We start from the raw sequence: 15795 nt of genomic DNA on the forward strand, positions 1-15795 counted from the left end.
CGGTCTGTATGATGCACAATCAGTAGGATCTTTATTCTTTTTAAGAATTAAGGAAATAGAGGCTTCATAAAACGATTGTGGTAATTTACCTAAGCTGATTGCTTCCTTGAATATTCTAGACAACTTAGAAGAAAGAATGGAGGAAAAAAAATTTTTTAACTCCACTGTAAACCCATCCGGACCGGGTGCTTTACCGGAATTCAATGATGAGATTGCAGTTATTATTTCTTCCTCTGAAATGGAAGTTTCAAAGACAGAAGCTATATTTCATTAGAAGTTTGAGGAGATTAACTAAAACATTAAAAAACTTCTACAGATGTACCATTGAAAACATTCGGACAGGCCTCACCATCTGTTATGGGGGGGGGGAACTACAGTACAAGATCAAAATAAGTTGCAGAAAGTTGTAAAATTAGACAGCTCAATCATGGGTACTAGTTTCCGTAGTATCCAAGACATCTTCAAGGAGCAGTGCCTTAGGAAGGCAGCGTCCATCATTAAGGATCCCCACAACCCAGGGCATGCCTTCTTCACACTGCTTTCGTCAGGAAGGTACAGAAGCCTGAAGGCTCACACTCAGAGATTCAGGAACAGCTGCTTCCCCTCTGCCATCCGACTCCTAAATGGAATCTCTAGTCGTCTTGACTCTCATCTTGCCACTGGATCCAGACAGACTAGGACGAGAGAGTGAGATTGACGACCTATGGAACTCTCCCTCACTTTAATCAAACTTACATGCAAGTCACAACATCCAAAGGACGTCAGAGGTCCTCATCACGAGCAAGGGACATCACACATAAACACACAAACACAAATGGGCATTGGACCTCACTATTTTATTTAGTTTTTTTGCACCTACTTATTTTAACTTAACTATATAACTCAGGTTTTTTCCTCTATTTATCACGTATTTCATTTTACTGCTGATGTAAAGTTAACAAATTTCATGACATATGCTGGTGATATTTCATCAGATTCTGATCAATACTTAGCTTGCTCAGTAGTATTAAGTGCTATCTGGTAACTGGAAAGACAGTTCTGTGCAAAAGTTTAGGCATCCTAGCGAGACATATGTACCCAAGACTTTTGCACACTGGGGTTTTTTAAAAAAAATTAAATTGTATTATATTGTGTTTCTCATTTTACCGACATTAAGCAATCTTGAATGTGATCACAAGACACTGCAGAGTTATGGACACAGCTCAATATATCAGGGAAAGCAGCCTCCCCTTTATGGGCTCTGTCTATAATTCTTGCTGCCAGCATATTCATAGAACCCACTCACCCAGATATTCTCTCTTCTCCTCGCCCCCCCCCCCCGCCTTTATCGGGCGTACCACAGACTCAAGTACAGCTTCTACCTTGCTATTATAAAGTTAGTGAATGATTTTCTGATACGTCAAAATGGACTCTTGACTTCACAATCTATCTGGTTATGACCTCACACCTTATTGTTTACCTACACTGCATTTTCTTCGTAGTTGTTATACAGTACTTTATTCTACCTTCTGCTATTATTTTACCTTGTTCTACTTCAATGTACTGTATAATCAAATGATCAGTATAAAGACGTTTTGTCACTATACAATACTGGTACATGTAACAATAATAACCCAATTTCTTAAGGCCCTGGCACAACACAGCGCATCTCAAGGAAGGCCCGACTTTCAGTAACATTAAAGCACTGGCGCCGTGTGGCAGGCAGATCACCCTTCCCTGCGCCGTGTGGCAGGCCAGTGATCCAATCACTAAGGAGCCCTTGCTCCAAGGGACCAATAGGCGACAGCGGAAGGCGGGCGCCGGTTCGCCGAAGGCGGCTGTGCGGCGCATAACCGAGGCTGGTAAACGCTGCCTCAACCCCATGGACTGTCGGCTGTACATTACTCGCGCAGCAGTCGGATATTTAAAAAGGAAAATGCGCGCTGGTTACCAAATCCTTGGGCGGCCGCTCCTGTGATTTACCGAACAGCCCCATTGCCGACGCTGCCGTCACCGAGGTGCTCGCTGTCGCCCCACCCCGTCCCGCCTCTTGGCTCTCAGTGCAGTTACGTCAGCTCACCGCGCCTTTGGCACTCCGCTCCGCTGCCGCAAGAGGCGCTGCTGGCCGACTTGGGGAGAGAAGTGTTTGCGGTTCCAATCACGCTGTCTGCCTCGGCCCTTCCTAACATCTCCTCCTAGTGAAGATGCTGCAGACAGCGATACAAGGGTAGGAATCGGAACAATAAACTTTCTGCTGGGAAGAACTCAACGGGTCGGGTAGCATCAGCAATACCTAATGCAGAGGCTTGACCCAAACCTGCCTATCACCTCCCTCATGGTTCCGCCTCCTTCTACTACCCATTGTGTTTTCCCCTATACTTCCTTCACCTTTCCTGCCTATACCCTCCCCCACCCCTTTATCTTTCCCCTTACTGGTTTTTCACCTGGAACCTACCAGCCTTCTCCTTCCCACCCTCCCCCGACCTTCTTTATAGGGCCTCTGCCCCTTCCCTCGTCAGTCCTGACGAAGGGTTCCGGCCCGAAACATTGACTGATCATTTCCACCGATGCTGCCCGACCTGCTGAGTTCCTCCAGCGTGTTGTGAGTGTTGCTTTGACCCCAGTATCTGCAGAGTATTTTGTGTTTATGACCCAAACATTGACGGTTCCTTTTCTCCCCTTCACCCCAAACAGATGCTGCTCCACCCACTAAGTTCTTCAAGCAGTTTGTTGCTGCTTCTGCTCAAGTCTCAGGGTGGAAAGTTACAATGGCCATGTGGAAATGCCAAAAGAAATACAAGATTCAAGATTGTTTACCTCCTAAAGCAGCAGTCCCCAACCACCAGGCCGCAAAGCATGTGCTACTGGGCCACGAGGAAACCATATGATTTGGCAATATGAGTCAGCTGCACCCTTCCTCATTCCCTGTCACGCGCACTGTTGAGCTTGAATGCACACAAGGTCATTACCCGCGCGTCATCCATGTCAGCACGGGAAAGAGATCAACTCCTCCAGCTTGCAAATGATGGCGGGTTGAAAAGTATATTTGACATAACATCTCTACCGGCATTCTGGATCAAAGTCAAGGCTAAATATCCTGAGACAGCCATGAAAGCACTGAAAATGTTGCTTCCATTTCCAACATATCTCTGCAATGAATGCGACGAAAACTAAATTGCTGAATAGACTGGACATAAGGAACCCCCTTCGAGTATTGCTGTCTCCCATCACCCTTCGATGCACCGTCTTGTTGCAGGGAAACAAGTATTCAGCCCAGGGCTCCCACTGATTCAGTGATATTGGTGTGTTGCAATGATTTTATATGTTCATACAGGGAAAATATGTGCTGTGTGTTTAATATCCAAACGTTACTTAAAATGTTATGATGTTATTGACTTATAAGTGAGTTATATAACCACATAACCATTACAGCACGGAAACGGGCCATCTCTGCCCTTCTAGTCCGTGCCAAACGCTACTCTCACCTAGTCCCACCGACCTGCACTCAGCCCATAACCTTTCATTCCTTTCCTGTCCATATACCTATCCAATTTTTCTTTAAGTGGCAATATCGAACCTGCCTCTACCACTTCTACTGGAAGTTCGTTCAATACTCCCCTGTCCTCCCCTGATAATTGACATCACTATATTCACGCGAGAAAAATATGCGCTGTGTGTTTACTATTAAATTGGTTAGATAAACCCTTTTAGAAACAAAATTGAGTGTACTAGCCACTTATCACCTATATTCCGGTCGTGATTAACACCCATCCCCATCCTCCGAACAGAATCGCCAAGAACCATTTGTAGGGGAAAAATCGGCACGTATACACATGCGCACTGGTGCCCGCGCAACGCTTGATGGTCATTGTAGTCTTTCTCGGGGTAAACACAACGTATCTGACTGCTACTCTTGTCCGTTGGCAACCCTACCTCCGCCGGGTCGGCCGGTCTGCAAGAACATTGTCAATAATAAACTGGTCCGCAGTGCAAAAAAGGTTGGGGACCCCTGTCCTAAAGAGAACGAGATACTTGTTACTCCAGATCCAATGCAGTACAAAAAAAAATCAAAAAATATAGAAAACACAATAATAATCACACAATATAAATACATAAGATAACTTATATACATAGGTTGATTGTAGGTGACCTATGGGAAATAATAAAATAGTGGTGGAATTAGTGGGTGCTGTGTTGATCATTCTTACTGCTTGGGAAGCAATGTCAGCCCAGGGCAGTTTTGACCACATAAAAGGGTTGTGATCCTTGTGGTTGTTATCCTTCTATAAACTGGTTGCCCACAAACTTCATCTCCAAAGCAACAATTGTTTGCTGGAGGAACTCAGCAATTCAGGCAGCATCTGCAACCCAGTCCTGATGTAGGATTTTGACCCCAAAACACTGAGAGTTCCTTTCCCCCCACAGATGCTACTCAACCACTGGAGTCTGTTGCTCCAGTTTGCAGCATCTGTAGTCTCCCGTGTTTCCAAACATGTCTCCAGGTTATGTCTTTGAATCATAGAGATACAGAATAGGCTCTTCAGCACACTAAGTTTGTGCTGACCTTCAAACACACATCTATAATTCTATGCTAACCCATTATTCTCTTCACAATCTCATCAACTTCTCCATTTGACAAGTCACGGACACACCAGGGGCAATTTACACCTCATACATCCTTGGTATGTGAGAGGAAACAAGACCATCCAAGGAGAGTATGCAAACTCCACACAGACTGCATCAGAGGTCAGAATTGAAGCCAGGTTTCGGTTGTTCTGCAGCAGCAACTCTTGAAGTTGTGTCATTGTGCTGTCTGTTTCACAATGGCTTGACCACTGGGTACACAACAGATCCAATCTACATACAATCTGGTGTCACTGGATGAGGATGTTATGAGGAGTGATTGATAAGTTCGTGGCCTGAGGTAGAAGGTGTCAATTTTACAAAACCTAGCACATTTATTTTTCCTACATTTACACACTTAGTCCAGTGGTCATGGAGCATACGGGTCCCTTCTTTGTAGAAGTCGGAGTCTTGCACCTCCGGAAGTGGTCCACAGCAGTGGTGATTGGTAAGTTCGTGGCCTAATGTGGAAGGAGATGAGGAGAAACTTCAAACTTTCTGCATTTTTACTCAAAGAGTTGAACTGCACGTGCATGTAACGAGCGGTATAACTCATCTCCTTCTACCTTAGGCCACGAACTTATCTATTATCCCTGCTGTGGACGACCTGGAGGTCCAAGACCCTGTCATTACACGCATGTGCAGTTCAACTCTTTGAGTGATAATGCAGAAAGTTTGAAGTTAAAGGCCACAAACTTATCAATCACCCCTGCTGTGGACCACTTCTACTAAGAAGGGACCTGTATGCTCCACGACCGCTAGACTAAGTGTGTACATGAAGGAGGGGACTATATTGAAAAATAAATATGCTAGGTTTTCTAAAATTGGCTCCTTCTACCTTAGGCCATGAACTTATCAATCACCCCTCGTATGTTAAAGTCTTTATTTTTATTTATTGATTACAGCACAAAGTAGGATCTTCCAGCAGCGCCACCCAGCAATCCCTGATTTACCTGTAGCCTAATCACGGGACAATTTACAACCTACCAAACTGGATGCGGGAGGAAACCAATGCAGTCATGGGGAGAATGTACAAACTCTTTAGAAACTGACGATAAGACATTGGTGAGACCTAAGTTGGAGTATTGTGTGCAGTTCTAGTCTCCTAACTACAGGAAAGATAACAAGATAGAAAGAGCGCAGAGAAAATTTACAAGGATGTTGCCAGGACTTGAGGATCTGAGTTATAGGGATAGATTGAATAAATTAAGAGTTAATTCCTACAGCATAGGAGAATGAGGGGAGATTTGAAAGAGGTACCTAAAATTATGAGGGGTAATGTTTAAGTAAAGATGAAATGTTTATCGGGGTAACCTGAGAGAAATTCTTCGATCAGAGGATGGTGAGAGAGTGGATATAAATAAATTACCTACCAACAGAGGTGGTAGATGCAGGTTTAATTTCAACATTTAAGAGAAATTTGGATAGGTACATGATGGGAGGGGTACAGAGCAGGTTGATGGGACTGGACAGATTGAGAGTTTGGCACAAACTAGGTTCTGTTTCTGTGCTATAGTGTTCTATGATTCTAAGTTGATGTTTAATTAGCAGAAAGTGTAGATCAACACTGCCACCATTATAAACCGTTATAGTGATAGATGAACAGGGTTTGTGTAGGCTAAGACCTAGGCAGCAAAGTCTTGAATGAGCTCAAGTTTTCAGACGCTTATTAAACGTAAGCTTATCAGAATCATCAAGGTATATATGCAAAGGCACAGATTAGTTTCAGCAGTGAATAATTAAGACAGGCACAGAATCTGGCTAGAAATAGGAAGTCAAGGTGATGTCATATAAATGACGTCCAAAACAGAGTTGAAGCCTTATCCATCTTAACATTTAAAATGATTCAAAAAGACAGAGTTCATAGAACCTTCATTTATACAATATTGTTCATTATAATGCCATTAAACTACAACCATTGTTGCATTGAAATTTTTGTAAGCATCCCATTTTCATATTCTTCAATATTCTTTGATCCATACCCTAGAAAGGCCCAGTGGCTTTCTTAAGTTTTTTACCTTGCATAACCTATTGCTAGCTTCACAGTGCACTTAATATTTGTTCTTTAGTTTGTTTATATCCAAGTTCTGTTCAATAACTTCTACATTAAGGACCCAGCTTCACCTATTTCAGTAAAAAAAACTTGCATTTACTGTATTTTGCATTTTTCATGACAAAACTGGATGAGTAAACCTTCAGCTCTCAAGAAGTTTGACACCATGCAGGATATAGCAGCTTGCTTGATACAGAATTGATGCACAGTAGCAGCTATGTGTACCACCTACAGAATGCATTGCAACAACCAAGCAAGACTCCTTAGACAGCACTTTCCAAACCCATAATGCCTCTACTGGCTAGAAGAGCATGTCAGCAAAAGCATGGAAACACCAGCAACTGGAAAGTTGCCACAAACTACTCTGACTTGGAAATATATTGCTATTTCTTCACCCTTACTGGGTCAAAATTCTGGAACTCTAAAACAACCATTGTGCTTCCTATCATCCAGAACTCAGTGGCAACAGTCTCACCAGAGGCAAAGAGTTAAAGGTTGAGGACTTCAGTGCCATTTCACCATGGCTGATCCACATTTCTTCTCAGCCCCTACCTCCTGCCTTCTCCCCATATCCCATCCTGCCCTGACCAATCAAGAATCTATCAACCTCTGCCTTAAATATGCGTAAAGACTTGGCCTCTACAAATGCCTGTGGCAAAGAATTCTACAGAATTATCACTCTCTGGCTAAAGAAATTCCTCCTTATCTCCATTCTAAAAGAATGCCCCTCTATTCTGAGGCTGTGTTCTCTGATCTTAGATTCTTTCACCACAGCAAATGTTCTCTCCACACCTACTCTATCAAGGCCTTTCACTATTCAATAGGTTTCAATGAGGTCACCCCTTATTCATTTGAATTCCAGTAAATCCAGGCCCACAGCCATCAAACACTCTTCATATGACAAGCCATTCAATCCTGGAATCATTTTTGTGAACCTCCATTGAACACTCTCCAGTTTCAGCACATCCTTTCCAAGATAAGAGGCCCAAAACTGCTCAAAATACTCCAAGTGAGGCCTCACCAGTGCTTTAAAGTCTGAACATTACAGCCTTGCTTTTATATTCTAGTCAACCCTGAAATTCCATTGCATTTTGACTCACTGAATTCTTCAGCTGTCAAACAGTATACACAAAAGCAGAGGTAATCATTTAGTTTTATTTTCAGCTGCTACACTATTATCAAGTTTTTACTTTGAAATTGAGCAAAGAAATAGCTGTTATCAAATCACAGATGACAGTGACAAAGCTATACTGACTTCCCAAATACTGAGAAACACATTCAGCCTCTCACCACTGACCAGACCAACGTCTGATACCTCATGTCATCAATAATTACCTGCAATAACATGCATTATCTCCAGCATCCCAAGGATTTGTTAAGCCAATCTCCACACACTATTTCTCATTTACATATGCTCATTCATTCTCTGAAAACAATCAGTATCCATATGTATACATGCTGCATCTATCTCAGTCATTTCTTTTCCATTATCTTTACTTTGTCATCAATATTCCTTCAACCAGAAATTTTCCCCATTAAACAATCCAAGACTACTGTTTTCAATCCCTGCTGTTAATTTAGTTCTCTGATTATCAACTACATTCCTGACCTTGAAACATTTAAACAAAGGTTAGTTTGGTGCTTTTCTATCATATACAACTGGATAAGCTTGCAACCACTAATCTCCGGAAACCCTACTTCTATTTTCATAAGTCTTTTCCTGTCAATTGAAATCCTCATCACAAAGCAACCATTCCAACACTCTTCTGTCCAACTTCCAACTCGTGCTTCAACTTGCACTAAATCCTATTCAATTATCTTTGCGTTTACAGAACTATAGTGGTCACAATGTCTAAATTGTAAACTTTGTATTTTAATTCTCTTTCCGTGACTTTGCTATTTGATATTATTGGAATTTACCGATTGCTTCAATCTTGAAATAGCTGTGTTCCTCCATTTCTAGACTCTCAGTCATCCCCAATTTGAATTATTCCACCATTGGGAGTGTGTGCTCTGATCTTAAGGTCTCAAATTCACCAAATCTGCAGGTGTGTGAAAGTTCGGTAAAAAAATAGGGTAGGTTTCAAGGAGCAACTTCGAAGGATCTAGAGAGGCAGACAGTTCATGTGAAAGGACATGGAGGGACAAGGAGAAACTGAGCTAAAAGTTTAAGACAATGAAGAGATTAAAACCAAGAAAAGTGATACAGAATAGGTCAGTTAGAGGCTGAGGAGAAAGAAACCATATTAATATTTTCAGATTGTTGATTTTAAAATTAGACATGACACACAATGGCGAGAAGGAGCTGGGTACTTTGCACTTACTGCTTTTGTGTGAAAGTTCACAAAATTTGCACTTTTAGTGAAGTGGTTCCTTAATACCAGTTAATATGTTACTATCTGCATTGTGATTCCTCAATTGTTACTCAGAAACCTTGCGAATAATTGTAGTTTCTTATCATCTAAAGATTTTTTGTACTGCTTACCCTAATGTAATTGGGTTAATAAGTAGCTTTCAAGTTTTAAAATTTTAATCAATAGTCACTTAAATGGAAACAACAGCTGGTGATGTGGAGATATGTCTCTACCAAAGGAGATGCAAGGCGCTCCTTCCCTCTGCTAGCTTACTGGTCACCCTTAGGTAAGGTGTAGCACCTGCTTAGCCCACTGATCAGGGTCATGTGAAGCCATGGGAGCAGGTGGTGGATGGTCCTACGAGCAGCTGGTGCATGTCACAAGGGGTCACCCATCTTGTAAAGACACCACCGAGAAGGCTGTGGTCACGGACCATGTTACAACAAATACTGGTGATGATGATGATGATGATGGCGAGTGTCTACTGGAAGTCAATTAGTCTCTTTGCAAAAGGACTGAGCCTAAAACAAAGATCTATTAGTCTCATTTTCTTTTAAAACATTGCCAACTTGCAAAAAAGGTAGACCTTCAAAGGAAAATGTTTATTGTTCAGTTGTTACAAGGAATAAAAGAAAATAAATACAGCTTGTTGTGAAAATGGTTTGCTATTAGCATTCCATACAAAAGCCAATTCATTGCCTTATAATTCACCCTTTGACCTTACAGCATAATTTCACCATTTTAAAGACAGAAGTATACATCACTGCACATAACATCATCAAATCCAGTACCAGGGATTTTGCTATTGTTTAATATAATATGCAGTAGAAGTACTTCCAGACTGCAAGGACCAAAGGATCTATTTATGGAAATTGCTGTTCCTGCCAAATCCAAATCAGCACCATAGGCCAATTATTCCCCCCCCCCCCCCCCGAGTCCTTATTTTATTTCTATATATCTGTATATACATACACACTATAATATATATTTACTTCTTCATCTCACTTTGACAATCTTGGCTTTTTCAATGGCTAACACAATTGCTACATGAACTTCGTTGTTTTAACCTCAGTGCTATATGTATTGAGACTTTGGCCTTCATTTAAAAAAATCTGAATAAAAAAATTATTCCCTAGCACAAAATACAGTGATTCAGCAAGCTACATCTATTTAAGGTACATTCAGTTTATGAACTATCCAATAAAGTTGGGAATAAAGTGCTAAGCATCTTAGTAATGGTTGTGTGCGTGAAATGGTTTTATTGAACCATGTTTTTCTTCCATTTTCAAATGATGTCTTGAATGCTATTCAAAATGTCTGCAAAAATGCTTCAATATGAATGATTATACATCTTTTTATTGACGCCCTTTTAGAATAAGATTTGCACTTCAAAATAGCTATGAGCTGTTCCCAGATCTAGGTAATGAAATACCGCCCAATGTTCTGCAACCAGATAAAGAAATTATTTAGAACAAGACAAATATTTTAAATTTAATATTCTTCTAACAAAATCTCAAATCAGGAGGTCTTCTACATTCACTGTTTGGTGATAGTTTAATGGTTGAACATACCAAAACAGAATTAACAAGATTTATTGTGCTATTGTTGTAAAGCATCCAGAAATTAACAAGACTGGTAGTAGACTCATTAATAAATGTAGTGTAGTTATATTGTGGATCAGCTCAAAATAAATTCTACATAAAACCTAAATTCAAATCACATAAAAGCACAAACATGAACAACAAACATCACAATGCATATTTAAGTATTAGATATTTAAGAGCCTGAAATATTGGTTGAAAACATCGCTGAGCCACTGTTCTTATCTGACGAAACAATGCTTCTTTTTGTATGAAGCCCATCTGCATACAGGGCAACAGTGTCGTCCTCCTGCCAGCCAGACCACAATACATTGCTGATGGAACACATGACCACAGGGTAGTCCCATTATTAAGCAACCATTCTGAAAATTCTCCAGGCACACCACACATTCTGAGCAATGGAGCATGTTACTGGGCCAGGTAGACCAATCTGGTTCATCACCTTCAGTGATGTTTGTGTTTCTGTGTGATTTTGGTGTGCACCGACATGCATTGCCAGAATTTACTTCACAGGTATTAGTTTCTTCACTAGTTTGCACCTTTCCTTCTGCAAGTGTCTGGAGCCTACTTGCCTCTTCACTATCATTTACCCTTGATTTATTGCACACATCATGGCTTTCACTTTCAGAATCACTGTCAGTCTCATGCCAGCTTTCACTTACTTCATCTTCAGAATGCCCTGCAATCGTTTTAAATCGCCATGTTGGTAGGTTCTTTATGTAATCTGTTGGTATTAATGGATGCAGCCACAGATCCGGGAATGCGAGTCTCTCCAACAACAAATCGGGATCTTCCTCCCAATCTAAATTATGAGGATAGTGCTGAAATGAAGCAATTGGATGGAACAAGTAGCTTGTATACCAGTCCCACAGGCTTGACAGCCATTCAAGGTTATTCACATTTACCTCATCTTCATTATTATTACGTCTTCGCTTTTTCTCAAAGTAATCTATTAACAAACCATGGCCCAGGTATGTGCTGAGAAATAGAGCAGGATGAGATGAATAGAAAGTCCAATCAGCTCGAACCCAAGAAGCCAAAGTGGTTGTGTTGGCATACCGCAGAAACTTTAAACTATATTCATAAAAGCTTTCCAAATATGGTAACTGCAAAAATCCTATTATGGGTAGCCAGGACATTATTAATAAGGAGTTATAAGTACCTAGTGTGCTTATAAGAACCACAAATCGCTTTATTGTGGCACCTTGTGTTATAAATAAGTCCATCCATGCCATTAAATTAACAAGAACTAGACTCAAGACAAAGAGATCATTTACTTCAGGCTGTAACGATCGAAGAAATACATCCATTGCATGATGTGATATAAACTCCCCTGTCTTGTTTCCATATTTATAGATACCTTCAGGAGTTTTCACGATATATGCTGGGAATTGATCAATACCAATCTCCTTCATGTGCCTGTCACTGTTCCACTTCTGAACATCAACAAAAATGAATTCCACACGTCCTGTAAATTTTACACTGAGAACAGAGTAGAAAGCAGGTGGCTGGTCGAGGCTTGCAAACAAATATATCTTTACATGGTATCGATCACTTTTATTCCATTCTTCCATTAACTGATCGGGACTTCTGATTGTTTTAATCCGAGATGCCACATGGGTGTTTATCCATTTAAAAATGTGCTCAACTTCAATCCTTCGTCCATGATACTCTTTAAGCATTACTTTCCCTTTTGAGGTGTTGGTTTGTGGAATGGACATTATGAGTGTAGATTTCAACCAATCTCGTTTGCTACAGTATCTGTAGGAAAAAATGCAGATTAAATATAAATACATGTTGTAATTATCTGTACACCTCACACAGAGAAACATCAAGTTATCAGCCAAGTTGTCTGTAAATGCCACACCCTTCCAGGAACCACACTGCATATTTACACTCAGTGGCCACTTTATTTGGTCCTCCTGTACACGCGCTTATTAATGCAAATATCCAATCAGGTGGCAACAACTTAATGCATAAAAGCATGCAGACATACTCAAGGTTCATTTGTTATTCAGACCGAACACTAGAATGGGGAAGAAATGTGATCTAAGTGAGTTTGACCATGGAATGATTGTTGGTGTGAGTATCTCAGAAACTGCTGATCCCCTGGGATTTTCCCCACGTAACAATCTCTTGAGTTTTGAGAGAATGGTACGAAAACAACATTAAAAAGTGAGTGGCAGTTTTGTAGGCAAATACACCTTGTTAATGAAAAAGATCAGAGGCAAATGACCAGACTGGGTTAGGCTCACAAGAAGGCAACAGTAACTCAAATAACCGTGTGTTACAACAGTGGTGTACAGAAGAGCACCTGTGAATGCACAACACGTCAAACCTTGAAGCAGAAAGGCTACAACAGAAGACCATGAAGATACACTCAGTAGCTACTTTAATAGGTACAGGAGGTACCTAATAAAGTGGCCACTGAGTGTAGAAGGTTGGTTCAGCAGTGAAATTATCACATAAATTGGACTAAAGACAGAATCCGATGAAACTTTTGGGAAGTAAAAGAGACACATTCTGATGGAGAGCTGATACAAAATAACTAGTTCATACTGATGTGTGAGCTGGAGAGCAAATGGGTGATTTTTCTATGACATTACTTAAAGAAACAACGGGTTCCACTAGTACGCTGACAAAAGCCAGTTTTCTCTCATCAGTATCAAACAGGACTATTCCAGCACCCTACTGACAAACCTGCAGAAACTCATGCTCATTAAAACTTTAGTTCAGCATCTTATTTAATTCCAGGATTTATTCACCCTTACACTTGCGATTCCAGCCTAAAAACAGACTCCCTCTTGGATAACAAATTCAAATATTTTCCTTTTGATTTTAAGCCCCTCCAATGGTCTTGAACTTTGACAGAGTCCTCCACATGATTCAAAGTACTGCAGTATCACTACCCCTAATTTCTTTTCACCCTCACAGATTTTGGCACTCACCCAATTCTGGCCTCTTGTGCAGTCCCCATTTTAAATCTCTCTACTTTTGGCAATTATGCTTCCTCAGCAGATTTCACTCCAAGTCTCCCCTTCACAGGCATCTTTAAATTTCTTTTTAACATTTAACTCTGACCTCACATCCAATCACTTTCACAATACTTTTTGGAAAATATCGTCTTTTATTAATTATTCAAGGCCCAGGTGCTTTGATTCTTGATGATTTCAGCCCAAAACATATTCCTATTCATAGATGATGAGTTCCTCCAGCATTGTGTATGTTGAGTCAGCTTTTAATTACCCATCCCTGATGGCCTTGAGAAGGTGATGATGAGCTGCCCTCATTTACTGCTATGGTTTTTAAGACGTGGGCATACCCAGAATGCTGCCAGGGACAGAGTTCCAGGATTTTGACTCAGTGAAGTCAGGTTGGTGTGGTCCACAGGACAAGTGCCAGGTAGTGGTGTTTGCTCAGAAGATGGAAGCCACTGGCTAGGTGAAGCTTATAATCTAACCCCTACTGCACAAGGTGATTTGGGCACTTTCCTGAACCACTGCAGCCCCACTGGTGATGCTATTCCTACATTACCGTTAAGTTTATCAAATTTCAAACCGTGAACCCAAAAACTGGAAGAACAATGACAGTGAGGGTGTTTGTAACTGAGACAAAACTTCAAGCTGTGCATGTGGATGAGCTGGCTCTGTGAGGTTACTGCCTTAAAGGCAAGGAAGGGAAGCTACTGCTGGAGGTGAGGTGCCCTTATTCAACTATGCAGGAACAGTGCCCCTTGGGATAAACCCAAAGATCTAGACTAGTAAAAGCAGGTTGATTATTTCATACACTTAGAGTACTACAAGGCAAAGCCACAATCTTGAAGAATGCAATTTATGTTGATGTGTGCCCATTTGTTATTAAGTATGCTGCTTACTTTTGACAACCATGCAAAATGTTTTATCTGGCCAGCAGCCATATTCTAGTTTTCAAATGAGTTAGATTTAATGCTTCTATTGATCAGTATTTCTTTTGCTCTTGATCTATAATTAAAACTGTAGCTATAATACAAAAATGGAAGGATATGCTGAATATGCCTTGTATATACAGTTTACACATCTAAACTGCACTGAAAATTAAATTTTTATTCATTAGTTCCTATTATTCAAACACTAAGGTGTGCGCTGAGGTGAAAGATGATTTAGCTGCTGCCACAGCTCTTTCTGTGGGGGAGAAACAAAGGCATTACTAGCATTGTGACATGTCCATCATTTTAAAAAATTCACAAGACAGATGGTCCCTCTAACAGCTTATTACTAAAGAGCTGCTTTTAAATATTTACTCTCTATACAAGACTTTCCCTTCTTCGTTATTAAAGGTCTTAATCATTGCGTAAATATCATAATGCATATACACTAAAAGCATTTGTTTCTGTCTAATTCCGCAAAAAATGTTTGGTCAGGCCATCTACAATAGCGAACAATTTCTGCAGTTTAACTACACATACTGTGAAGTGTTTTAGAATAAAAGTACTCTAAAAAGCTTACCTGGGGTCACTGGAACAATTGAAAGCTCCTGTACGTATACCAAACTGCGACACTTTCTTCACCATCTTGTGCCATTGATCCTTGCCCAATAAAGGATCCTTATCTTTAGCCACAACCTGTGAAATAATGTCAGTGGTTATTTGAAAACAAGTAAGTTATTATTCAGAATAATAATTATTCTCGGCCCTGACAAAAGTTAATGAACCTGGAATGTTTTAGGTTGTTTCTCTCCCCACAAAAGCTGCCTGACCTGCTAAGTATTTCCAGTATTGTGTTTGTAATCCTGATCATGCCTTGACTTTAAACACCAAGCTAAATGATTTATGACCCAAATTAAGTTTATAAACAGTATGCCCAATGTGCTTCTGTAAACCAAAAAATCTTCTCAATTTAACCCTAACTTCCAACATTGTCTGTAAATCTGCAATCTGCATTTTTCCAGAACCTCTCCATATTTAGTAGCATTCATCTTCCAATTAATCTTGACCAGATTTCAAGTCCCTGTTGCTGAAAAGCATCCCCATAGCATGATGCTACCTCCATCATACTTTACAACAGGGATGGTGTTACCTGGCTGATGCACAGTATGAAGATTTATGCCACACCAAGAAAAAAAACATATCCTTGCCCGTTAAGACTTTGCAAAGTGTCACTTAAAAGATACAGTAAAGATGTGGAAGGAGGTCTTGCAGTCAAAAGAG

At 40.5% G+C, this 15795-nt stretch overlaps 1 protein-coding gene across 6 annotated transcripts in view; it reads right to left on the reverse strand.

Annotated features, from left to right (window-relative positions):
• rnf103 (ring finger protein 103) overlaps positions 1–15795 on the reverse strand; it is an 88910-nt gene that overhangs the window by 29474 nt on the left and 43641 nt on the right. For 2 of the 6 annotated variants that reach the window (XM_063047068.1, XM_063047069.1), the window contains 2 exons: positions 15095–15210; positions 9966–12371 (listed from right to left, as the gene is read on the reverse strand). The exons of 1 other annotated variant lie outside the window; for it this stretch is intronic. In XM_063047068.1, the coding sequence (XP_062903138.1) occupies positions 10832–12371; positions 15095–15210 (1656 nt within the window). In that variant the 3' untranslated portion in view covers positions 9966–10831. Of the gene's footprint in view, positions 1–1930; positions 2037–9964; positions 12372–15094; positions 15211–15795 lie in introns of those variants that run through there. 3 more of the 6 variants (XM_063047070.1, XM_063047067.1, XM_063047071.1) reach the window with 3 other exon arrangements.

Source organism: Mobula hypostoma, chromosome 4 (assembly GCF_963921235.1).
Source record: "Mobula hypostoma chromosome 4, sMobHyp1.1, whole genome shotgun sequence".
NCBI classification, from domain to species: domain Eukaryota; kingdom Metazoa; phylum Chordata; class Chondrichthyes; order Myliobatiformes; family Myliobatidae; genus Mobula; species Mobula hypostoma.